At 44.0% G+C, this 24,572-nt stretch overlaps 1 protein-coding gene across 1 annotated transcript in view; it reads left to right on the plus strand.

Annotated features, from left to right (window-relative positions):
* adamts18 (ADAM metallopeptidase with thrombospondin type 1 motif, 18) overlaps positions 1 to 21,355 on the plus strand; it is a 28,670-nt gene extending 7,315 nt beyond the window's left edge. The window contains exons 6-24 of the mRNA XM_037246527.1: positions 287 to 370; positions 523 to 682; positions 1,351 to 1,456; positions 2,040 to 2,177; positions 2,236 to 2,389; positions 3,747 to 3,842; positions 3,918 to 4,066; positions 8,042 to 8,214; positions 9,301 to 9,431; positions 10,631 to 10,754; positions 10,827 to 11,071; positions 14,670 to 14,790; positions 15,262 to 15,388; positions 17,336 to 17,540; positions 19,463 to 19,654; positions 19,944 to 20,014; positions 20,085 to 20,250; positions 20,322 to 20,514; positions 21,101 to 21,355. Of these exons, the coding sequence (XP_037102422.1) occupies positions 287 to 370; positions 523 to 682; positions 1,351 to 1,456; positions 2,040 to 2,177; positions 2,236 to 2,389; positions 3,747 to 3,842; positions 3,918 to 4,066; positions 8,042 to 8,214; positions 9,301 to 9,431; positions 10,631 to 10,754; positions 10,827 to 11,071; positions 14,670 to 14,790; positions 15,262 to 15,388; positions 17,336 to 17,540; positions 19,463 to 19,654; positions 19,944 to 20,014; positions 20,085 to 20,250; positions 20,322 to 20,514; positions 21,101 to 21,219 (2,754 nt within the window). The 3' untranslated portion in view covers positions 21,220 to 21,355. The remainder of the gene's footprint in view (positions 1 to 286; positions 371 to 522; positions 683 to 1,350; positions 1,457 to 2,039; positions 2,178 to 2,235; positions 2,390 to 3,746; positions 3,843 to 3,917; positions 4,067 to 8,041; positions 8,215 to 9,300; positions 9,432 to 10,630; positions 10,755 to 10,826; positions 11,072 to 14,669; positions 14,791 to 15,261; positions 15,389 to 17,335; positions 17,541 to 19,462; positions 19,655 to 19,943; positions 20,015 to 20,084; positions 20,251 to 20,321; positions 20,515 to 21,100) is intronic.
* Positions 21,356 to 24,572: the final 3,217 nt, after the last annotated feature.

Consider the following 24,572-nt stretch of genomic DNA (forward strand, 5'->3'; position numbering starts at 1 on the left):
ATTCAAAGCCAGAAACGGCCGGACCGTAACCGTCTTTAAGCACTGCCTTTCGTTTTGAAAGATGTGGTTTCGATGTACTTTGGGTGGCGCCGATGGCTTCTTCCCATTCTCCTAAATGCCCCACTTGCTCAATCCCTGACAAAATCTTTCCACATTTTCGCCTACGGTCGCCCTGTGTGCATTTAGTCGTGACGACGGGCAAAGGCACGGTGGTCACTGATTTTAGAGTTGGCTCATTTGTTGAGTTAACAGCCACTTTTACTGCTCGTTTTTTTTTCTCCTCCAGGTTTCCAGTCTGTTCAAAGACGGCACCATCGGGACAGACATCAACATTGTGGTAGTTAGCTTATTGCTACTGGAACAGGACCCGGTGAGTGCGCTGGCTCGTTGTGACTCTCCAAATATAAATGTATCCGCTGTTAGAAATGTTTGTAAGTTATTATTTTGAACCATAACTATAAAACTTAAAAATGTTCATAGCTACGTTTTCTAAAAATAATTCTGCTCATGTCACGTCAATAGCTGGGCCTGAGCATCAATCATCATGCCGACCAGTCGCTCAACAGTTTCTGCCAGTGGCAATCGGGATTGGTGGGCAAGAGCGGGAAGCGGCACGACCACGCCATTCTCCTCACCGGGCTGGACATCTGCTCCTGGAAGAACGAGCCCTGCGACACCCTGGGTAAGGCAAGCGGCCAAGCGCAACTTCCTGTTCTCCGTTTTTGCTTCTGGTTTGTTTTGACACCTGAACGTCTCGACCAGTTTATGCTGCTCTGCAAACATGAGGTTGTTAAGTTTGGTTGCCACGTGTGAGTTACTGACCCGATCCTGTCGACGCGTGACTGCGGGGTTCATAAAATTCGACTAACACTGCAAAAAAAAAAAAGTGGTCAGACCCGAGATGTGCATGTCTCTTTTTACGATAGGACCTTGGTTGTGTGTTGCTTCACAAATCCGTTGTAAAATCAAATCGCTAGGTATTTGTTTTCCGCTTCTCCCATGGTAGTCTCAAGATGGACGGACGGACGGACGGATGGAGTGAAATCGGATAATTGCTGGAAAGTCTTAACTGTCCTACCCAGGGAGTCTCCCATGTCTGCTTCGAATTCATTTGGGTCCAGACTGTGGTCATAGGCACATTTTAATTCCTGTTATTTTGGTTTGGATCAAATGTCCGGACTGACCAAGCAAAGGTGGATGAAGAAGTACCATTGAGGATATTTAGAAGGCTAAAAAACAGTCAAAACCTTTTTTACTTTCTGGACCTGGACTTGTCATCTCTGACAGATTTGTACAGATTTTTGTGCATGTTAAATTTCGACTCATCTTCATTCTGACTTCGGTTCTTAGGTTTTGCTCCAATCAGCGGCATGTGCAGCAAATACCGGAGCTGCACCATCAATGAGGACACGGGACTGGGATTGGCGTTCACCATTGCTCACGAATCCGGACACAAGTACGTCCGTCGCACCTCGCAGTGACCACGTTTCTCAGCCAATTGGCAGAAATTGCAACCGGGATGTGAACAAAGTTTTCAAATGAAAGCAGCCTCACAGACGCGCTTTGACCTGCCAACATTATGTCTAAATTGGACTATTGGGGAGAATAGCCTAAGGCGGACATCGCTCTATTTATATTTTGCGTTTCCATCGAGATGCAAGTTTGATTGGTTCAATCTAATTTTTTTTATGTTTAAACTCGTCTGCTTGCCTGGCGCTCGCCCAACACAAACATTGGACATGTTTTCTCCTGCTCTTCACCAGACCGCGTAAGTGTCAAAAAGGCATGAAAGCGTGTTGAGTCCTGAGATAAATTGGGCCAGAAAGAAAATCACTTCGGCAAATATAGTTGTCCATCTATATTAAAAGCCAAATTTAAAGCCTGAAACCAATATGGAGACTTGACACCCTACCCCCAGTAAAACCCTCATTTGCAACCATATCTTAAAGCCCTCGTACATTTTAAACCCTGACAGAAACCAGTTTGAATCAGGTTTGATACCTTAACTTCAAACTCTTGTTTGTTTTTTTTTGTATCAGTTTCGGGATGATACATGACGGTGAGGGAAACCCCTGTCGCAAAACCGAGGGCAACATCATGTCCCCCACCCTTGCCGGTAACAACGGAGTCTTCTCTTGGTCCATCTGCAGCCGCCAGTACCTGAACCGCTTCCTTGGGTAGGCATCATTGCATCGTTGATGATTTTATCGATTGTAATCGCCATGTGTCCTCCAGGACGACTCAAGCATCCTGCCTGGTGGACGAGCCCAAGCAGATCGGTCAGTACAAATATCCCGAGAAGCTTCCCGGCCAGCTGTACGACGCCGACACGCAGTGCAAGTGGCAATTCGGCGCCAAGGCAACATTATGCAGTCTTGACTTTGTTAAGGTAACCTCATCAAAATCTCCCAAACTTGAACCTTTTGAACCTTACCTCAAGCTTTTCCCACACTGGCCTCACTCTTTGCATCGCATGGAAAACAACATCTATAGAATAGACCCGGCTCTTGTGGACCGGAACTCTCCCACATCAACAAAGTCTTTGAGACCTCCAGTAATGAGCCGCCCTGTCATACAGGATCCGAGTATTGTACTTACAGCGTCAATGATGTCTGACTAAATGGGGACTTTATTAATGACGATGATTTTTGCCAGACCCCCCTATGTTTTTACCCCTCAATGGGGTAGAGCCCTTCTACGTTAGGTGAATTCTTTATGTACGGCGTCATTCAAATGGAAATGCCGCTTGGCCTCTAACGGCTGGGAAATGGACTCAGCCAAATGGTATAGCCAAGGGATTAGCGCAAAACACTTCATCGGGGCTATTCAGGACGTTTTCAAAGGCTGTTTACATGTTCGTGACCTGTTAAAAGAGGCGTGTTTGTTGGAAATAAGGCTGCGAGGTGCAAAGTAGAAAAATGCGTGGTGACTTTGATGCGAACACGTACTTAAAAGACAAAACTGGATTTAAAATTTAACTTAAGAGCTTCAATCTTTATTTGAAACCCCATTCCTGGACATCAATTTAAAGCCCTAACAGAAAAATATTAAAATCCTTCTTCAAAAGCCAAACTAATTTAGACTTGAAAGCGTTCATTGAAGCCTAACACCAAATTAAAATCCCAAACCCTGCTTAAAACCATAACCCTATCATCAAACGCCCAACCCTGTCTTGAAATTGTAACTCTGGTTTGAAATACCAACATTTACTTTCAACCCAAATATGAAAACATGCCCTGTCTTGAACCCTAAACTGTAAAGAAACCCTTTTACTGAAATCTTTAATTTCAAACCCTAACCAGGCTTCAAACCTTAACACTTGTTCAAAACCCTACCCCAGTATGTAGTCCTAATTACCCCCGGCTCTCTGTCCCGGTCGGTTCCCCCGTGCCCGGTGCAGCTGGGCTGACTGCCAGCGTCGGCAGCCTGTCTCCCGATGCGAGGCTCTCCCTCTGTGCTCACTCACTCGCTTGCTTTCTGTATTGTTGGGTCAGATGACACACATAATTAGAGGCGCTTTCATTAAAGAAGCGCACTGATTAGGTTTGACGTGCCGGCTTTTTTTAGGGGAGGCTCATTGTCGCCCGATGGTCAGCCGGCCAGCTGATGCTCGCTCAGCAGTGATTGCAAGTCTTATATACAAATACGTTTATTTTTCCTCATCACTGAGTATTTTTTTTAATTTAGAGTCTGTACTTGCACGAGTACTTTTGTCACTACATCTTATCATCTCTGTTGTCTGGCAGGACATCTGCAAGTCACTGTGGTGTCACCGCACGGGCCAACGATGCGAGACCAAGTTCATGCCTGCCGCCGAGGGCACCAGCTGCGGGCCCGACATGGTGAGGAGACTCGTCTCATAATTCAAACTGGATTTAACCATCGTCATGAAGTTCACTGAGTGATATGTACGTCAGTGGTGTTGGCGAGGCCAGTGTGTCAAATACGGGGAGCACGGCCCCAAGGCGGTTCATGGCCAGTGGTCGCCCTGGTCCCAGTGGTCGGAATGTTCCAGAACGTGCGGAGGCGGGGTCATGTACAGGGAGCGCTCCTGCACCAGTCCACGGTAAACACACACACATTCACTATACATTCATCATGTCATCACTCCTGGAAACTGCTCCTACATCCAAACAACTTCTGCTCTTTCATCCTTTTTTGGAACACCTGAATGCAACGTCTGCCAGATAGCTGTCAGCACACACACATACGCGCACGTACACACACACACACGCGTAGAGTCAGCTGACAGTCCAGACAGCAAGACAATCTCTCCCCATGCACCAGACAAGGGTGGGACAAAACGTTGCTTTTTTTTGCGCCGAGAGCTGCCAAGGTCTCGCATGGCTGCTCGCTCGGACAAACGTAATGTCGCGCATCCCACAGTGCCCGACAGCTCTTTTAGTAAGTCTCAACATGTGCAAAAGAAGCGGACATTTTCCGACCCACTGTTTGTTTAATTTTGTGTTTTATGGCGAGTCATCAAGTTTGCCCGAGAAGCTCCGCCCACAAAAGGGTTCGTCATATTGTGTCATCCATATTGTATGGTTCCATTTTGGTAGCAAACACAGTTTTTAAAATGGCAGGCTTTTTTTTTTAAGCAGGGGCTCCCTACGAACTTTTTAGGGTCAACTCATAATACTGGACGTGCCTACCAAATTTCATGGTCCGCTTAACTGACTTTCCAAAAATTTCATGGCGTGCTACCAGGTCAATTTTTGGGAGTCATGCCTGCTCGCTTATATGAGTGATTTGCTTCGTGTTCTTCCGTACAACCATGGGGGATGGATAGATAGAAAGATGGTGGAACTAATTGCTTGCATTTGGCTCGTTGGGCTCTTGGCCGATGAACACGAAGCAACAGTCAAGACAAATTTTATGGCCGGCAGCACCTTTCTGGTTTTTAATCTTGCATTTGTGTTTCGTCAAGCAAACACACATTTCTTTTGGTTTAATTGAATCAGTTGGCAGGTGGGATGAAGGTTATGTATGACCGGTGATGTTAGCTTGAGGGGTACAATTTTTCTAGTGGCTTTGTGTTTAGATTTAGGAAAGCAACATTGCTCGTGATTCAAAGATTAATTTCTCTGTTCGGAATATGATACAATGTTTTTCTCTCACATTTATGTTTTATCAAGCATAGATGGCTTTGTCAATAGATTAGCAAGTGGTACAGCTAAGCAGACAAACAAGCTAGCTAGCTATCGAGCTAGCTAGATATCGATAGATAGATTTTCAAACCTTCCCATGTGACCAATGTTTATTATAACAAGTGAAAAAATAATTTAAGAACAACATTCAAAGGCATTGACAAAAAAAAGAACAAAAGTCTTCTTAACAATAGGATATTAGCACAACATCATCCGAGACTGCCAGTGCTAATGAACAGTTTTTTCCTTCATCACAAAGTTTTCACCAGTCGCCCTCCTCCTTTGCAAACACGCAACGAGGTCAGTTTAAATATTTGGACTTCACTGGGCTCATCAGCGCTTGCTTAACAGCCAGGCAGACACGGGCGCACCCGGCCCTTCTCCTAATCCCTCCCGCCGGGGGATCAAAGATGTTTTCTGCTCATATGATACACGTTACGCATACGCCACGTTCAGCACAGCGAGGAGGGCCCGCAGAGGAGGCCCTCCGCAAGTAGGTTAGCTGTCCACTTCGTTTATCGCTCCTGCGGCGGCGTGAGAGGCTTGCAGCGGCTTCTGCGACTACGAGCTATGGGGTCAGTGGGACACAGTGAGGGAAAGGTGTTTGGGTCTTATAGGAGACATTTTATGGATTTTGTTGACAATACAAAACTATCCGTTACCCATTCTCACAATGGGCTGCAACTTTTTTTTGCTGACTAGGCGATTCATTCAACAGTAGTGGCATTTGAAAGAATTTTTTAAAAAAAACTTTATCTCAGTTGCATATCTGAGTGAGTCATCGTGCCGCGACGAACCCATTCAAGTGTGTTTGCATTTTTGTGACTGTACCGCTGTTAATCTCAGAGATTAATTTGGTAGGGCCCCTCTCCTCCTAATGAGACCACAATCAGATGGATTAGCCTGAATCTATTTGCCCGTCGCTAATGTCATTCACACCCCACAAGCTGCTTCAAATTGACAGCTTGGCATGCCCTACCAAAATGACATTAAAACCAGAACATAGTCTGGAAAAGTGTTGCTATCTAGGTGGCTAACACTTAGCGCAATGCTAACAACAAAACAAACTTGACTTCTTGTTGCAACACGTTTGCACAAAGCATGGCAAACGTCTTTGCCAAGTTTGCTTAATTATCGTATTCTCTTCATCCTTTGAAGAGATTTCAACCCCATCAAGTCACCCGTGAGGTACTTTTGAACTTGACCTCCTTGACTTTTGCCTCGGTGCCGCGTCAAAATTATCTTCATCAAGCATCTTCTTCTGGGTGCTCGGCAGATTAAAGCCCTTGTAGTAGCTGCTCCAAAGGCGGAAAATGAAATTTCTTGCTTCACCCCCATGTCCTCCACCTGCCTCCCGTCCCCCCCACAACCTCGTGGACCACCTGCCAGATCAAACGCGGTCTACCCTAATCCTGGCCAACAAGCCTGGGCGATTAGGGTCACAATCTTGACCTGGTTTTGACGATGCACATTTTGTCACACACTCGATGTAAAGAGGAATGCAAAGGCTGAGTGGTGCTCGCTTTGGAGCTCTGTGTGTAAGCCCTCGACTCTCCTTTAATGAAGGTCCTCCAGGTGAAGACCAGACATCAGCCCCTTCTGTTGCTAGGCAGATTTGAGGGGGGCTTTCGTATTAAGGGTTAAGGTTGCGTTACTAGGTTTGCCTCTTGCTCCTGAAATACATATTTATCTTCCCATTTACTGGAGCGAGAGTAAAATTGTTTACAGACTCTGAAGCCCTGAAACAGCTGGGCGACTTTCTTGAACACCAGTTGCTGTTTGTTTAAGATTGTTGATTAAATCATTTATATGACTTGCAAAATGTGTAGAAGAGAGTACGCCACCTTGTTTACGTTGGGAATGTGTTTTCTGATCATTTCCCTGCACTCAAGGTAGCGTTTCATTTTCCATCAATTCCTATATTTAATAATCTGAAATTGAGAACTTTATGAACAAATACTGTATGTGTGATCCATCCATCCAGCAAGACCTCGGGGGCTGTCAGCGTAGGGACGTCGACGCGGAAGGGAGGCTGCAACTCCAACTAAACAATCTGGCTCATGTCTTGTTTTGGGAACACATTGGTTGTCGAGATGATCACGAAAGACGGCTGCAAAAAAAAAAAAAAGAGAGAAAATGTTACTGTGGAATTCTGCCGTGCAAATTACTCTGAAGAAGGCCCCAGGTGGAGCATGCTTGGCAGACCCCCCGCCGCCCGTAAACACGCGGCCATATGTGATTTTCTACAGTAATGAGATGAAACTTGTGAAGAACCCCGCAACCTCCCAACAGAAAACACTCCTCCGTTAAATGGAATCCAGAATATTGCTTTTTCTTTATTTTATTTACACTTGTTTCTCACCGATATTCCTGTCCTCCCATCGGGTTTCTGTTTCCAGTCAGCATTCTTCAGTATCCTCGCCAAGTTGAGCAGAATTACCGTTTTTATGAGATCAGCAGGATTCTTCCGGGTCTTTGCCAGTCATACCCTTTTTGGTGTAAATAGCTAAAGTCAATTTGCTCTGCTGGTGGTCCGAGTTCAAAAACATGTGGGATACCCAAAGTTTCCTAAATGTCATCAAGCTTTGTCCAACATCTGTTATTGCTCTCAAAAATATTTCTTCAAATTGTTGTATTCGACAGAAAGCATCCTCGGTTTGCGACAACAGAATTCAATTCCTATGACGACGTTGTAAAACTATTTTCTAGTCCGGAGGGTCTTACCGTCGTCTATTACGAAATTACTGTACACTAATGATGTCATAAAATCATAATGAGAGTCAATAGTTGAATGAAACTCTTCAAGACCATAAATATAAACAATGCAATGAAACACAAAGTACTCATTGACTATTTTTGATTATTTTTAATCCCTTCTGATCATTTTCCAGGCCCCAGCATAATGGCAAGTTCTGCTACGGCCCCGGCCGCCACAACCAGCTGTGCAACACTCGAGCGTGTTCGCACAACAGCGTGGACTTCCGCACGCAGCAGTGCGCCGAACACAACAGCAAACCCTTCAGGGGCTGGTACTACAAGTGGAAGCCGTACACCAAAGTAGACGGTAATGTTAGAACTTGGATTCAATTTGTAATAGTGTCATGATTTATTTATTTATTTATTTATTTAATTTATTATTATTTATTATTATTTTTTATTTTATTTTATTTATTATTATTTTATTTATTACCGAAAGGAGGTCATCTTCTATAAACACCATATCGCCCAGCTCCAGCAGAGCGTATTCGGTGCCGTCATGGTCGGTCTGTCCAATGTTAAACACTTTCTTAATTAGTTCCCGGTAATTGAATCCTTGGGAATATTTTCGACATAAAACACGAAAGCTGCAATCCGATTGGCCGGGGCGACTCCTCTTAAACACACAAAGGAGCGCGTATTGCTGCCGATGAGCTTTGTCTGGTCTTAATTCTCTTGATCTTCTGTATTCCAGCCCAAATCCCTTTAATATTTTTTTTCTGCCCTGCCTAAAGCTCCATTTACTCCTGCTGCCGTGGCCAAAAAACTCAAGGAAAGCGTCACTGTCTGTGTAATATGCATCAGAGGCAGTGGTGGGAAGTAACAAAATACAATTAGTTGCTGTCCTACTGAGCCTTGTGCATGAAGCCATTTGAGGGTTGAAAGACTTTGAAAACAACCACAACGTGGTTCTTCTACTTTTACCAGTCTGCTTTGACACAAGTCTTTGAGTGTGAGAACTTTTGCCACCTCTGATGGGAGGCATGCAGCCACTTGCAAACACACATTCGAAAGCGGAGAAGGAAGGAAGGGGAGGGGGAGGGGGGGAGCAGTACTGTAGTGCGGTGAAGGACAGCGATCTGTTTGGCTGACGTCCCAAGCCTGTTTAAGCTCTTGATGAATGGGAGGTTATGTTAGGAGGAAGATTGTAAACTGCCTCGGGAACCCGGGGCCACCTTCGCCGTCATCTGCTGAGACTTGTCTGTGCTTCATATGAAGGAAGAAATCCCCCGAGAGACTTTATCGTCAATTTTTTCCCGGGGTGATTTTAAAATGTAACGATTCATCTCGTCAAATCAAAAACGATTTTCTCTTTCATTCTTTAGCTAACAAAAAATGAAAATATTTGGCCTTGGCAAGATTCTTTGCTTGATTCTTTACTTTTTCGTTACAGATGAAGACGTCTGTAAATTGTACTGCACTGCCGAGAGCTTTGATTTCTTCTTCGCCATGTCCAGCAAAGTCAAAGACGGCACCTCCTGCTCCGACCACAGAGGCGATGTTTGTATTGATGGAGTGTGTGAGGTACTTAAGTCTCAACCAATGATTCGTAATGATATGATTCCTTTTGAAAATAGAAAAAAAAAAAGTTTTACCTCAAGTGACCCAACAGTGCAGCAACAGATGTAAACACACCAAAGCAATACACACAAGCATATATTCTTTTTACGCTGTGAAAATAGCTAATATTGGAGCATCTTACACAGTCATGTAGGTGTGAAACTCTTCTTTTTGTCCTATGCATGTCTGTACTATACTGCCCCTTGTGGCCAAAGCACACAGACCTGAAAAAGCCACACAATTAATTCATTAGGATAAATCAATTCTTTCCATTTTATTCTACCAGAGACATGATATTGAGATGGTTTGGGGCTGTCGTGGAATTATATTATAATTTTTATTTTATTTTATTATTTTTCAAATTTATTGTTAATTTTTTACTGCCAGTTCAGCACTATTGTCTAACTAACATCAGTCATCTTAATTGATTTGCAAGTTGTACAGCCATAAGGGTGACGGCGGTGTGTGCGAGGCACAAAAGTCTCTATCAGTGAGTCATAAAGTCATAAATCCCTTTAAAAAAAACTGCAATAGGCCAGTCCAGTGTGACCGCCGTTCAATCCCTTTCGTCCCGCTTTGACTTAAACATCGTTTTTTCACCGACTTTGGTAGACCTCAAGTGTCACCTTTCAGCAGCCGTCAAGAGCCTATTTCCAAACAATCATTTCAAAACTCTAACCAAGATCTTAACCCAATTGTCTTGTGGTCCAACCCAAACCGACGCGTTGACACTTATTTTGTCCTATTTCCACACACGTTGTTGCTTTTGGTGGGCCACCAAGCGTCGGCTTTAATCGGCACCGACTAGAATTGCATGTGAAGTGCGGCGTATTTATAGTCATTGTGGCGGGGCGAAGTTCGTGCGGGAACATGATCTCCTAATTTGGATGAGGCTCATGTGAATTAGCGTCATTGCAATAAATAATTACAGCTGTGCATCAATTTCCATGGCGAGCTTTTAGGAGAGTGATCAAATCGAGCTGAGTAACGGCTCGAAAGTCGGTGTCAGTTTACCGCCCACTGCCGCACGATGTCATCTAATTGTTTTTTGAAGACATTTAAAGGGGCATTAGAAACAGCTGGCTCTGAATACACCGTAATCCGCAATCCTGAAATCACCCATGGCCACTCAACCCCCTCCCCCCTTCTTTTTTTGTGTGCAGACGGTTGGTTGCGATCAGATTTTAGGATCCAAGGCCTCTCTGGATGCTTGCGGCGTATGTAAGGGAAGCAACTCCACATGTAAATTCTACAAAGGCACGTACACGCTGCAGCATAGAGCTAACGGTAAGTTCTACCGGAAATGTCAAGATAAATCGCATCACACATCTAATCCCGCATTTTATTCTCTTGACACAGAGTACTATTCAATGGTAACCATCCCGGCGGGTGCTCGTAGCATTCGCGTGGAGGAGATGGCGGGGTCTACCAGCTATCTGGCAGTGCGTTCCATCAAGAGGAAATACTACCTGACCGGCGATTGGACGGTGGACTGGCCGGGCAAGTTCCACTTTGGAGGGGCAACGTTCAGCTATCAGCGCTCTTTTAGCAAACCCGAGAGCCTGTACGCCGCCGGACCCACCAATGAAACGCTGGTGTTTGAAGTAAGCATGAAGCTCATCAAATCGGATTTTGTCCTTCTATTTTGTAATGACTACCTAGGACAGAATTTCATTTTTAATATTTGCCATTTTTGTTCATTTTGGATGCATTTTGTATTTTACGGTAAAATGAGGCTTCAAGGTGTTTCATGAAGCAGTTGTATTTCTTGAGTCCTCTAGATGGCGCTCTCACTTCAACATAGGGTGGAAAACACACCCTTTGACCAACAGTGCCATCTGGAGGAATGAAAGAAAATACAACTGGTTCATGAAGCAAAGTTGAAGCTTCATTTTCCCTTCACAATTTTTTTGTTTTTTAATTTTTACCACTTTAGGGGTCTTCTCTGTAGAAAAAGCACGTTGCGTCACCATCACACTATTAAGTACTGCTGTCTCTTGGCTCTGGCTGACTGAATGTAAAGAGGCAGTCACGTGTTTTCATAAGCATCCAAAAGCCACGGCCATGTGGCCCCCGTGGCCGCTGACCTCAATAGTGCTTTTGTTGTAAATGTGATTGGAGGTTAGCGGAGCGAGAAAACGGAAGGAAAACTTTGTTGGGCGCGAGAGAGACTACAAAGCGTGAGTGGGGAGTCTTTTACCTGCCCTGAAGCGGCAAGCATCACAGGAGACTGCTCACGGACACATTACTGTGTCAACACCAGCTTTTATCTCCCCTTGAACTTTGAACTCTGGGTTTAGGAACCAGAAGTTGAAACCAGGTGAGCAGTTGCTTTCACCTGAAGGCCAAAAAATGCTCAGTCAGGAATGAGCAGGCTGTAAATTTTTTGGGGATAGAAACCAGCAGCTTAGCGCCGGTCACTTGGCCATCCGGAAATGTTTGTATGTTTTTGTAGCTATTTTGGACAAGAGGGCTTGACTTGTGGCCGGGTTCCTTCGAGTGCTTGTTGTTGTTTACGTTTGTGTGATTGAGTGCTTCCATAGGAGTGAATTGTATCTTCTTGCATTGAGCCAAAGGGTGGGGGTGGGGGGATGCTGTCCTGGTGCCGCATTCCAGAGAAATGGGAACTTGGTAATTTTAGAGCTCCAACAAGGAAAAGCGCATGGGAATGGTACAGTGTTTATAATCGTCTATATTATAACTTTATTTACTTAGACTATGATCCCCAAATAAAAATAAAAAATACAATTTAAATTGTCTTAAATTTTAATTTTTTTTTAAATTTTAAATGTTTTTTAAATTATTTTAATTTTTCTAAAATTTTAGAACTCATCCTTCAACATTACGTTTAAAAATATCCATTTAATTTGGAAAAAAATGCCTTTAACACAAGTCAATCACTCATTTTCCAGCAACATTAGCATCATGTCTGCTTTTATCCCCTTTGGGCTCCACGTACAACATCGCAAATGATTGAGACATCGCCGAAATATGAAAGGAGGATTAAAGTTTGAATAACCGAAAGCAGTCCATCTGAAGCGACCAATACGCAATCGCTCTTGTCTGCGTGCGTTGGCAGTTCACACTGATCTGCAGATGTCACCGCCGTAATCTCTCTAAGTATGTCCTGTAATTACAAAAAAAAAAGATCTTGAGAGTGTGGCGGCAGTAGCGGTTGGCGGCGAGATTAAAAGATTAAGAATACTGCAACTGATCTCTTTGAATGTGATGATTTAAGGTCAGGCCGAGAGGAAGCACCAAATCTCTTCCTTCTGCTCATTTCTATGGGCACGTTCTTTCGGCTTAAATTTTCAAACCATATGCCCTCGTATTTTCTCGCGGTAAGATCCAACCGGTACTGCATACTTACTCGAGACTTTACTGTCCATAAAAATATGCAAATTGTATTTGTGGAGTCCAGTGACAACGTGGCACGACTCTTCAGACACGTTGCTGTCATTGACTTTTACCTCTGTCAGCCCGGTTTACAAAAGCTGAGCGCCTCCCTGGTCAGATCCATGCTCGAGTCCCGCCCTGAGGCGGAAAACCACCGAATGAAGCGATCATTTAACGACTCCGGTGCACGCTGGGTCCTGTGACCAAAAGGTGGAGCGTTTATTTCGGCTGCCTGCACGTGCAGGAACAGGCGAAAGGGGAGGAATCGTTGTATCATCTTTCTTTAACAGCGCTTATGTTAACTGCTGTCATTGATACATAAAGGGCGGATCAGAGACAGTTTTCCCAGGAAACCTCTTTACACTGAATCTTCTTTGCTTGGTGTCGGTCCACTCTGCAGTTTATGGCACAATTATATGACAATAGTCGACCAATGACATTTTAGTTTTGTCGCGGTAGTGAGTTATGTTTCAATCACTCCGGAAACTGTTCTTTGTTGGTCTCTCCAAGATAAAAACAAAACATTTTCAGATGTTAAAGTTATAAAATTAGCAAGTAATAATCCAGCAGTGTTCCCCAGGGCTCTGTCCTAAATCCTCTATTGTTTCTTACCGTTAAATGACACTTTAAAAATAAATAAATACGATGAAAACTTACCCAACATACTCGGTACACAATCTGTGCAATTGAATTGGAATTGAGCCGCGTCCAAAATTCTTCGCAAACAGCTGCAGAAACAATAAAATGCAGGCATAATTGTGTATTGCATCTTTCCATCTGTGAAACAACTCCCTCTGTGTCAGAGACACACAATGTGCGCAAACATAATCTGCCAAGATAAACACCACACAACTTTTCAAACAATTGTTTTAAACAAAGCCAAATATTGGTCTCCAAGCCAAACACCAGCGAAGATAAACACTCGACCACAACCATCAACATACTAATCTGTATAGTCGGTCAAATTAGCAACGGGGAATGAAAATAACCCACTGACCATCTGTCAAGTGTTGGAAACAGACACATTTAGGTGCAGATCTTTGTCATGTTTGACAAGTACAAAACATTGTTGCACTAGAGACAACAGACCACAAATTTTCCACGTTTTCACCGCGCCACTCATCGTATCCAAAGAATTGGAGCAAAATTACATTGTGGGGCCAAGCTGGCACACCGCAAGAATGTCCGTGTCAGAAGAATCATACATGGTTAAGATTTTCGGACGTGGTTGAAAGAAACCGTTATCAACTCTCTTCCTGATCCAGACCTCCAGTACGGTTTTGCGATTTTTAGTTAGCGTAGCAACTACTATCCTAATTTCCCAAATAAGATTTAGAAGCACCTGTGGCCAAAGTCAAACTCTGGTCCGGTTTTTACTTTCTGGACCTGGATTTGCCACTTTTGCTGGCTGGGCTTCATATAATTTGTCATATTTACGTTTGTTTTTATTTTACTGATGTTCACTAATTGCCCCTATTCAAATAAAAAAATAAAAGAAATTATAAAAACAAATAAACAAACGAAATGACAATGAAATCCAATAAATAAAAAAATAAATCCATTCAATGAATGAATGAATGAATAAATAAATAAATAAAAAATAAAGATTAAAATTAAAAATAAATAAATACATAAATAAATACATAAATAAATAAATCTCAGTTGTGAGCTGAATCTATAATGCAAATGGTAGGCAGGATGGAGTCTGACACCCTCTAGAGAATAAAATTAGGGTCAAATGTGTCCAGTCCAGTGCCTGACTTGATGTCTCTCTTCCCAATATTCTTCTTTCTCGTTCTCTTCTAGATCCTCCTGCAAGGAAAAAATCCAGGTGTGGTTTGGGAGTACACGCTGCCTCGTACTGAAAGGAAGCCCGACTACAGCTGGGGTGTGGTGCGTTCCGACTGTTCTGCTCCCTGCGCCGGAGGTGAATTGGATGACTTTGGATGTCGGTTTAATGCGTTTGAAGATTTGCTTCCATGCATGTTTACAGGCACTGTTGTTTTTTTTTAAGCTAAGAATGAGAACATTTGGTTTCCAGCCTTGCAACGTTATCCATCGCCGTTTAAAATGTGATCTTGAAGGGGGATTTTCATTCCTATATAATTGCATGTGACAGCTACAATAACAAACAAAAAGTGCACTCGGAGAACAGACGTCTATCGAGAAGCCCCCCCCGTTGAATGCAAATGTGTGTGAATATAAATTTATCTTCCCAAAAAGAAAAGTCACCAGGAATTTCATGGCTCGTTTCTTTTTGACTGAGCGTGAAATCTGGGCCTACTTTGTAAGCCAAGATAAAATATTAGTCAAATAAATGAAACAATGAGGTCAAATTGGGATTTTAGGACACTTCCAGCATAAAAATCCTCAATTGTTGATGTTTTCTTCCCCTCAGGTCGCATTTCCACCAAGGCTATTTGCCTGCAGGACCAGAAAGTTCACGTCAACGCCACCATGTGCAATCCGCTCACGAGACCCACGTTGGGCTCGCACCTCTGCAATACGCAGCCCTGCCCTGCTTAGTAAGTGTGTGTTCACGTGTGTGTGTGGTTTGCGGCCTATTGCATCCATGTTGCCAAATGTTGCGCTGCTTTTATTACAGACTTGCGCACTCTCGCACGTTGCGGTTGAGGGGAGTCTGCACTTTGTTCGTGGTCAGGTTGCCTTCCTCCTCCTCTTCCTCCTCTGTCCACTCTTTAATCACTCCTCTGTTCCTTTTTTGAGAAACTCACCGAGCGGGTTTTGAGGCTCAGCTCTCTACTTAACAGATCAACGGACGCCTCCCATCGTGCATCACGCTAATCAGGCCGTCTTTTATTATATTATATAATATAAATATATATAAAAAGAGACCGTCTAATGGCACCGACTTACAAAAAGGAGCACGTGCATGCATGCAGGTTGAAGCACTGCGGTGGCGTTCAAGTTGAAGCAGAACCTCTTTCCTCCCGCGGCAAGCGACGAAGTGATTTACATCCCCGCTGCACCCAAGAGGCACGGCACGGCATTTTGGGGTCAGGGAGAGCACGAGCACTTCCACTAATGCCGCAATTACGCCTCCCGCTTCCAAGCCGCGAGCCGAAAAATAGCCGCTCACAGCATGCGTCGGATGCTCGCCGAAGTTGACGCTTGGCTCGGGCCGCCCGCGACATGTCCGGGCCGAACGCCGCCAACGAGCGGCTTCTGTTCCCAACACTCGAGACGGCGTTTCCTGCCGCTAATCTCAGGCATTGCATTTCTCTTATCTCAGCGAACGCTATTAAAGAGCCTCGATGCACGTCCGGACACAGCCGCTTTTGTTTGGAAAGAGGGCCAAAGGGGTCTACGGTGAACCCCTTAGGATCCAAATAGGGGCGACTGCGGTTCTGCACAAAATTTGTCCGATTAAAAGTGGAAATGGGGATTGTATTTGGTTAAGTGGCACTTTTACAAGCCAGCTGTAAAGTTGAGCGCCACATGAAGACATTTAAGAGTTTTGGCTGAGGTCTTAGTGTGGAGTTTTGTGCTTGTGGTGAACTTTTAAAGATTAAAGATTAAAAGATTAAAGTCCCAATGATCGTCACACACACACCTGGGTGTGGTGAAATTTGTCCTCTGCATTTAACCCATCCCCGTGTGATTTTAATCCATCCCCTGGGGGAGAGGGGAGCAGTGAGCAGCAGCCATGCCGCGCTCGGGAATCAGTTGGTGATCTAACCCCCCAATTCCAACCCTTAATGCTGAGTGCCAAGCAGGGAGGCAATGGGTCCCATTTTTATAGTCTTTGGTATGACCCGGCCGGGGTTTGAACCCACAACCTTCCAGTCTCAGGGCGGACACTCTACCACTAGGCCACTGAGCTGGTTTGACCACACACATAGATGAAAACGATTAATCGGGCCGATTTGTCGATTAAATCGACTCCACTCATCTGTGGAGTCGATCGGATTTCATCAGGCAAAATCTCAGGGGCTGAATTATCAAATTCTGCCTTTTATGACAGAAAAAACAAAATTATTAGTTTAGCCACTGGTTTACCATCAAATTGAGTATTGACTTAAGGAACATCACCAAAATAGTCGACCGGTTGTCTATCTCGATATGGAGCATTCACGAGATGCAAATTAGGGTGAGCTCAACCGCAGTGATGTGCTATTTCTAATCTCGGACAAAACACAGGGGAGAAAAGAACCATGCAGGCCTAAAGCAACTCTTTCGCCCCCGAATTTCGTCTGCGGAATTCTAAAAAGAAGGAAAAGCGCCTGGGTGCCCCGAGGTCATTTTTATTTTTTGCGGCATCCTGAGCCATCTGCCCGACTCGCCATCCCTCTTCCGCCTAAAATCCCGTGGTGGTCAGACCACTCGTTTACAGTAATCTCCCCCTTGAGTTGCGGTGCCAAGACGGTGGCTATTTTGGAGCAAAGATGTGGAAGACTCAAAAGATTAGATTGGGAAAAAAAAATCAATCGGGTTCTCCATCTCTCTTCCAGCTGGTGGACTGGAGAGTGGGCGGCGTGCAGTCGCTCGTGCGGCGGAGGCCAGCAGAGCAGGACGCTACGCTGCATGAGGAAAGTGACCTACCAAAGGGAGGAGGCGGCGGCGCATTCCCTCTGCCCCGTCGTCTCACCGGCGCAACTCCGGCCCTGCAACACGCAGGCCTGCCCGCCCGGGTGGAACGCCGGAGCCTGGTCGCAGGTAATGTCAGTCAAAGCAAGCAGCGACACATCACTACTTTTACACTTTTCTGCAAGGGGTGTGTTGTCACAACAACACATTAGCACATATGCTAATCACAAACTCTTAAATAGGTTTGGAAAATAAGTGCGAGCATTTTCGTGTAGGGGTAATTGGGCTAGGCGAAGTTGTTGAGGATTTAAAAACAATCTTCCTTCTCTTTAATTAGTGTTCATTTTGCCTCACCACCATCTTTTTGAGTCTTCACTCTTTAGTTGAATGGTTTGTCAGCAGAAACCGTCTTTTTACTTTAGTGGAGTCGTAAATTTAGCCTTTGTGGCCTTAAATTAAAACATGGTGACATGTTTGGGAGATGTTTGCGAAATGAAAAGCTTTACAAGAGGGAAGACGTAAACTCATGTCAAGGCGCACGCACGCGTGCACGCATACACAATTGTTAAACAGTACAATTTACATTTCCTTCATCCTCAGCGCTCTGCTGACCTCTGCTGGACATGCTGCCATCTGAAAAATTGCATAAAAAGATGATTTTTGTTGACACTATATACAGTATATGATGTTTTCCAAATTAAAGAGTAAATATTAGAAATACTACAAATTCTAAACATTATCTACCAATAATTTAAAACTATTATTTATTTTCTCAAGGTGCTTTTACACGCTATTGTTATTTTCTTTTCATCAGTGCCAATGTCAAATTACGCCCTCCCCCAAAAACGTGTCATGTTTGTGAGAAAATATTTTCATTTAAATGCACATATGATATAATATTGCAGAAGCATACAGCCAATGTGAAATTTCAAACTCAGTTTTCTGTTTCTCTAGCAGTGGAATCTGACATGTTGGGAAACTTTATACAAGCCCTGTCAGATTATAATTTTGTTTAAAAAAAAAAAAAAGTGAGAAAATGCTGTCACTCAGCCATCATTCAATCATCAATCTTTGTGACGGTACAGCGACTGGTGAGTTCAGGTGTCGGTTAAAAGCATTGTCCTTGAAAAGACCAATGGATACTGTCAGTGTCAAATCACTGCTGGGATGAGTGTGTGTGCATATAAATGCTATGTGTGTGTTGGAAAGCAATGCAGTCACATAAAACATTCTGGCGTCCCTGATGAGCAGTTGCACTTTTTTTTTTTTTTTTTCCCCCATCTGAAGTTTACTGCATTGTTGTGTTGCCGGGTGCTCTGATGGTTACAGGTCACATTCATTTGTGAGCGATGGCGTTATTGTGTTTAATGTTTTGGAATCGCAGCCAAGCGGCGACCTTGGCTTTGCTCGTCAAGCGTGTGTCGAATTATCAATGTGGTTACTTTGTGTTTACCCTTTAGAGTTCCATCTGGTTTAGGAAAAGCTATCTGACAACAGACGTGACATCTGACGTGTAAAATTTGCATTAGACTTTTATAATATCATGAATTTATTAGGAAAGAAGTAGAGAAAATATTGAAAGCCATATATATTCATATTTTGTTTATTAAAAAAAATAGACTTTGCCTTGCAAAAATAAAGTATTATTTTAAAAATAGGTTTACAGACTTTAAGGGGGAAAAAGTCAAAATCATAGAAAAATTATTTTTAGGAAAAATGTTTTTTTAGAAAAATATTTCGATTTTTGTGAAAGAAATTTGCAAACTTTCAAGAATAAATTCATATATTTTTTTTCAATTAATAGAATTTTGAGGAAATATCCACCAACTAAGAATTGGAGTGTTGCATATTTGAGAGAATTCTTAAGAGAATAAAGGTATGTGAATTCTTAGGTCGCTTGGAATAGACCAAAAAAGTAGAGCATATGTATTAAATCCAACCTTGAAGGACCCCGAGCAAGGTTATAAAAACAGTGTCAGGTCCACAAGCACTCTCCACTAAACCTCCAGAGTACGCCACCTGTGTCTCACCACGTCCGCCTTCACCCACAGTGTTCCAAGAGTTGCGGCCGCGGACTGAGGAAACGAAGCGTGTTCTGCCAAAGCGGCGACGCCGGGTTGGCGGCCGTGGTGCCCGACAGCATGTGCAGACACAACGAGCGACCCAAAGCCCAGGAGAGCTGCGTCCTGCGCCGCTGCCCAAAGAACGACAGGCTCCAGTGGACACCCACGTCGTGGGGAGAGGTGAGAACATAGATTTCATGGTGACCTACTTCAAATATGGAGGCCACAGCCACAAAGGAACTTTTTCTTTATCACCAAATATACCACACACATACATGACATGGACATTTTCAGTTTATAGTTTATTAACTCATTCATTGCCAGTTTGACGTCTAAAGTCATCAATGGCTGTGAGTGAGTCAATATAGACAATTGTAAAAACTAAACCAAAAAAACATAATAATAAATAAATAAATGAAAATAATAAATAAATAAATAAATTCCACATTTTTTAATTGTTTTGTTTTAGTGCTCCAGGTCATGCGGTCCTGGCCTGCAAAAGCGAGAACTCCGGTGTGGGGAGAAAGATATCCAGGGAGGGTAAGAACTCTGCAACAATATCACTTTCAACCATAAAAGCCCGATTCATTTGGGTTCCTTCCGTTTGCAGGTTTGTGGAGTTTCCCGCAAGGAGGTGCAGGAACCTCGCCAAACCCTTGGCGGATCTCCAGCAGGTTTGCGATCGAGGTCCCTGCCCCGAATTAGCCCGGGTCCAGCAGGGCAGGACCGTCCCCGGTGCTGCGGTGTCAAGCTGGTACTCATCTCCATGGCAGCAGGTAGCCATCGTCAATGTGACGGAGGCATGATTAGAAGCTAAACAAAAGTCTGCTTCTTCTTGTTCCTCCAGTGCTCCGTGTCCTGCGGTGGGGGTGTCCAGACCCGCGGCGTCCAGTGTCTGCTTCAGGGACGGGCGGCCAGCGGCTGCGTGGCCCACCAGCGACCAGTTGCTACCCGGGCCTGCAACACTCAGTTCTGCCCTCGAGCCGCCCCGCTGCCACAACACCACAATCGTGTCACAGCCGTCGGGACCACAATAAGAGGTCAATTGCTTCCAAGTAAAAGTATTGTTGGGTCGACTTCACAGGTTCTCAAATTTTATGGGTTCACAGACCTTTTACTGTGGAGAATTTTGTGTCTTCCTCCTAATCCTCAAGACAAACACCTCTAAACCATTGGCGGAGCTAGGCTTTTTTCCATGGGGGGGCAAGGGTATCTCGGATGTTTCGTGAAACAGAACAAAAAATGACAACCCCCCCAACATACTTCAGAAAACAATAATAAAAAAAATTCAAAAACATTAAGCAATAGTGGACAAAAACAAAGGCTGTTAATTAATTCCATCTATCCATTTTCCGTACCGCTTGTCCGTAAAACAAAACAAAAATGAAAACCTCCAAAATACTTCAGGAAAGGAATATATAAAAAAAATTCTGAAAATTAGGTAATAGTGGACAAAAACAAAGGCTGTTAATTGATCTCAACCATCCATTTTCTTGTCCCCACGGCTGTTAATTAATTGATTGTAAAAAATGTAATGGTCAGCGACAAAAATTACTTTGACCCGTCTACCCCGAAGTGTTTTTGTCTAATCTTTCAAACACTGAGGTGCCATTGTGTCCTCTGCAGGCGAGCCACCGTGCGTGGACCGCTTCAGCTGGTGCCACCTGGTCCCCCAGCACGGCGTCTGCGGCCACAAATTCTATGGAGACCAGTGCTGTCGCTCTTGCACGGGCAGGAGGCTCTAGAGCTCCCCCTACTGAAGAAGGAAAAGAACCCGAAACCCTCCCCTCCCTTGAGACTTTTAGAACTCTCCGAACACATAAAACTGCACCGGACAGACTGTGTTTGTTCTTCCTGGAGTACTTGACCAATGAACTGAGTGAAGAAGTAAGACGAGAAAATCAAGCAACTGGAAAAGTAACATTTACTGTCTGTGGGACATTTGAGTGCTCCTCCTTTTGTTGTTTATTAGCTCGCCTGTTTCGTGTGTATTTCAAGGATCCGATGCCTTTATTTATTGCTCATGATGTTGCATTATGTTGTGCAGTGGATCTGTGATGTGTAACTCACCCACTATGGACGTTCTCCACGTGATGACATTTTGTATTTTTTTAATTTTCATGATTTCTTTTTTTTTTTTTTAATGAAGCATTAATAGCATTTAATGCACTTGTCCTGGTCCTCTTTTTCTGTTTCCCGCTGCTGATGCTCCTCCACCAGGACCTTCCATGCGTGTTGACACGGTGGCAGACTTGCTTTTGTGTATCGCTCTGCTAATAATACAGCTTGATCAAGAAAACACCTCTGTTGATTTTGATTGTTATTCTTTCAAACTTGACTTGATTGTTAAATTTAGTGACTGATCATCGTTGATTTTTAACTTGGGGGCCAAAGTAAGGCTTGACTGATACATAAAGGTTGCTGAATTATTTAAAAAAAAATATTATATATATATAGTATATATATTTTTTACTAAACTACAAATTATATAAATATATAAATGTAAATATTATATACTTTTTTATAAATGATAAATATTTTATAAGTGGTACACATATTCCTGACAAGATTCGAGTCCACCTTAGCCCTGCCCCAGCGCCAACTTTAATTTCCACCATCAAGCAGACGTTAGCCTTCCCATTGATCATCAGCGAGCATGTGCTGAATGCTAACACGTAAGACTAATAGCTGCTGTCTGTTTGCATGGACAGAAATCAAGTGTGGAACAGGGAGCACGATGTCCACACCACCTCTGTCCAATTTATCCAATCCAAAATGGAACCTGTCACCCTTAATCCCCTCCACCTCGCCTGATCGATGCAGCTATTTCTGCTCTGTATTTTCACATTTTCTCTCGCTTCATCTGAGGGCCTGGTTGTTATTTTCCCACCAGCCTGTCAACCCTGCTCGCCCCCCCCTCCCTCGTAGCCTAAGGCGCTCGTTTGTGTGCGCAGTGAACCCTGATAGGACCCCCTCAACCACTGTCAGTGGACCTGATCACATCTTAAGAGAGTCCCATCATCCTGCCTTTCAAATATCCATCTCTCTATTCCTCCAAAGGCTTTACTGCACAAGCTGTCATATTTCAGCGGCGGTGTTTGCTGAGAACCTGCGCGAAGGCGAAACACATCTTTGGCCTTTTCTAACCCCGTCGTATAATCCGACCTTAACCCAACTCTGAACCTAAAATAATCCCAATGGGGCCTTAACTGACATTAGACATTGTGCATATTTTCCCTCTCAAATGAGAAAGTACAATTTCAGAGGACACTTGTTCCTTCAAAGCGTTTTCTCGTGCCTGCGGAGCTTTTAGATGTGAAAAAGATGAGCACCACCCCTTCGCATCAGATCCGGCCTGATTAACGGCTCAAACGACAAGCGACGGCTCTCGGCATGGCGGTGGGTCTTTGTGCCTGCGTCGCCGCCGGAATGATTTAAAAAGGCTGCAGTAAAAAGAAGACCTGTGGAGATCAGCCGAGCCGACGAAGCCTATAGCCCATTAGCCTCTTCACTCCTATCGATCTGCGTGTTTGTTACAGCGTCTTGTCCTTCTCCACCTTCCCGTCACCTTGTCTGTCTCATTACCTCCCACGGCCTTTTGTAAACTCTGAAAAGTTTTCACTTGATGGCTTGGAAAAGTCTTTCACTCATTTACATGTTTATTATGATTTAGCGGTTTCTTGCTTGGCTCATGCTGCAGACAGATATGGGTTTCTTGGTGGAGGTAAAAAGGAATATACAATTATATACACTAAGGGTATCAAAATAATTTTTGTCACGGGCCGCATTGTAGTCATTTGGGGTGTCAATCAAATCGACTGGGCAAACTTGTCACGTGACCAGAACGAGCGTCTTGACCTGAATTAATTAATTACTAACTAACCCCAACCCTAGGCCCAACCCTAACCCTAAACCTAGCTCTAACCCTGACCCCAACCCTAACCCCAGCCCTAACCCCAGCCCTAACCCCAACCCTAATCCTAGCCCTAACCCTAACTTCTGATCGGGTCACTTGTGAGTTGTCCATAAAACCATATATGTATTTTCCATGGCATGCAAGTGAGGTTTCCATAGGGTAGTGGTTAGTTCTCTGGGCCCTCACCACAGCTACCTGAGTTCAAATCCCAGTGGTACCTAAAATATTTTATCAAGGAGAGATTTGCAAGTTGCTTGTGTGTTGCCCCATAAAACCATATACGTATTTTCCATGCCATACAAGCGAGGTTTCCATAGTGTAGTGGTCAGTGCTCTGCGCTCTCACCGCAGCGACCCGAGTTCAAATCCCAGTGGTACCTAAAATATTTTATCATGGAAAAATTTGCATGTTGCTCGTGTGTTGCCCCATAAAACCATATATGTATTTTCCATGCCATAGAAGTGAGGTTTCCATAGGGTAGTGGTCAGTGCTCTGCGCTCTCACCACAGCGACGTGAGTTCAAATCCCAGTGGCACCTAAAATATTTTATCATGGAAAAATTTGCCAGTTGCTCGTGGGTTCCCCCATAAAACCATATACTTAAGCTTTGGCCATGATTTTTCCCTAATGAACTGGCCTGTTATTAGTTACACCTAAAAATGGCGGTGTACCTAATGGAGTGTCCGAGTGATGTCACAGATCAACCAGCCAATCAGAAAGTGGGGGCGAGGGCGGGTGTGGCACTTTTCACTTAAACCAGGGGTGTCGACCGCCAGTCCTCGAGGGGCCGCGTTCCAATATGTTTTCCAAGTTACCCTCGTTAAACACACCTGCGTGAAAAGTTTTTGGTCATTTTCACGTTCTGCAGGAGCTAAAACTTTTCACGCAGGTGCACTTAACGAGGGAATCACACAGACACTCCATTAGGTACATCGCCATTTTCAAGTGTACCTCATAATAGGCCACTTTATTAGGGAAATATCATGGTCAAAGGTCACAGGTGTCAAGCTCTAGTCCTCAGGGCCGCATTCCAACATGTTTTCCAAGTGACCCTCGTTAAACGCACCTGCGTGAAAAGTTTTAGCTTCTTTCACGTTCTGCAGGAGCTAAAACTTTTCACGCAGGTGCACTTAACGAGGGAATCACACAGACACTCCATTAGGTACATCGCCATTTTCAAGT

Source organism: Syngnathus acus, chromosome 3, assembly GCF_901709675.1.
Source record: "Syngnathus acus chromosome 3, fSynAcu1.2, whole genome shotgun sequence".
Taxonomy (NCBI): Eukaryota; Metazoa; Chordata; class Actinopteri; order Syngnathiformes; family Syngnathidae; genus Syngnathus; species Syngnathus acus.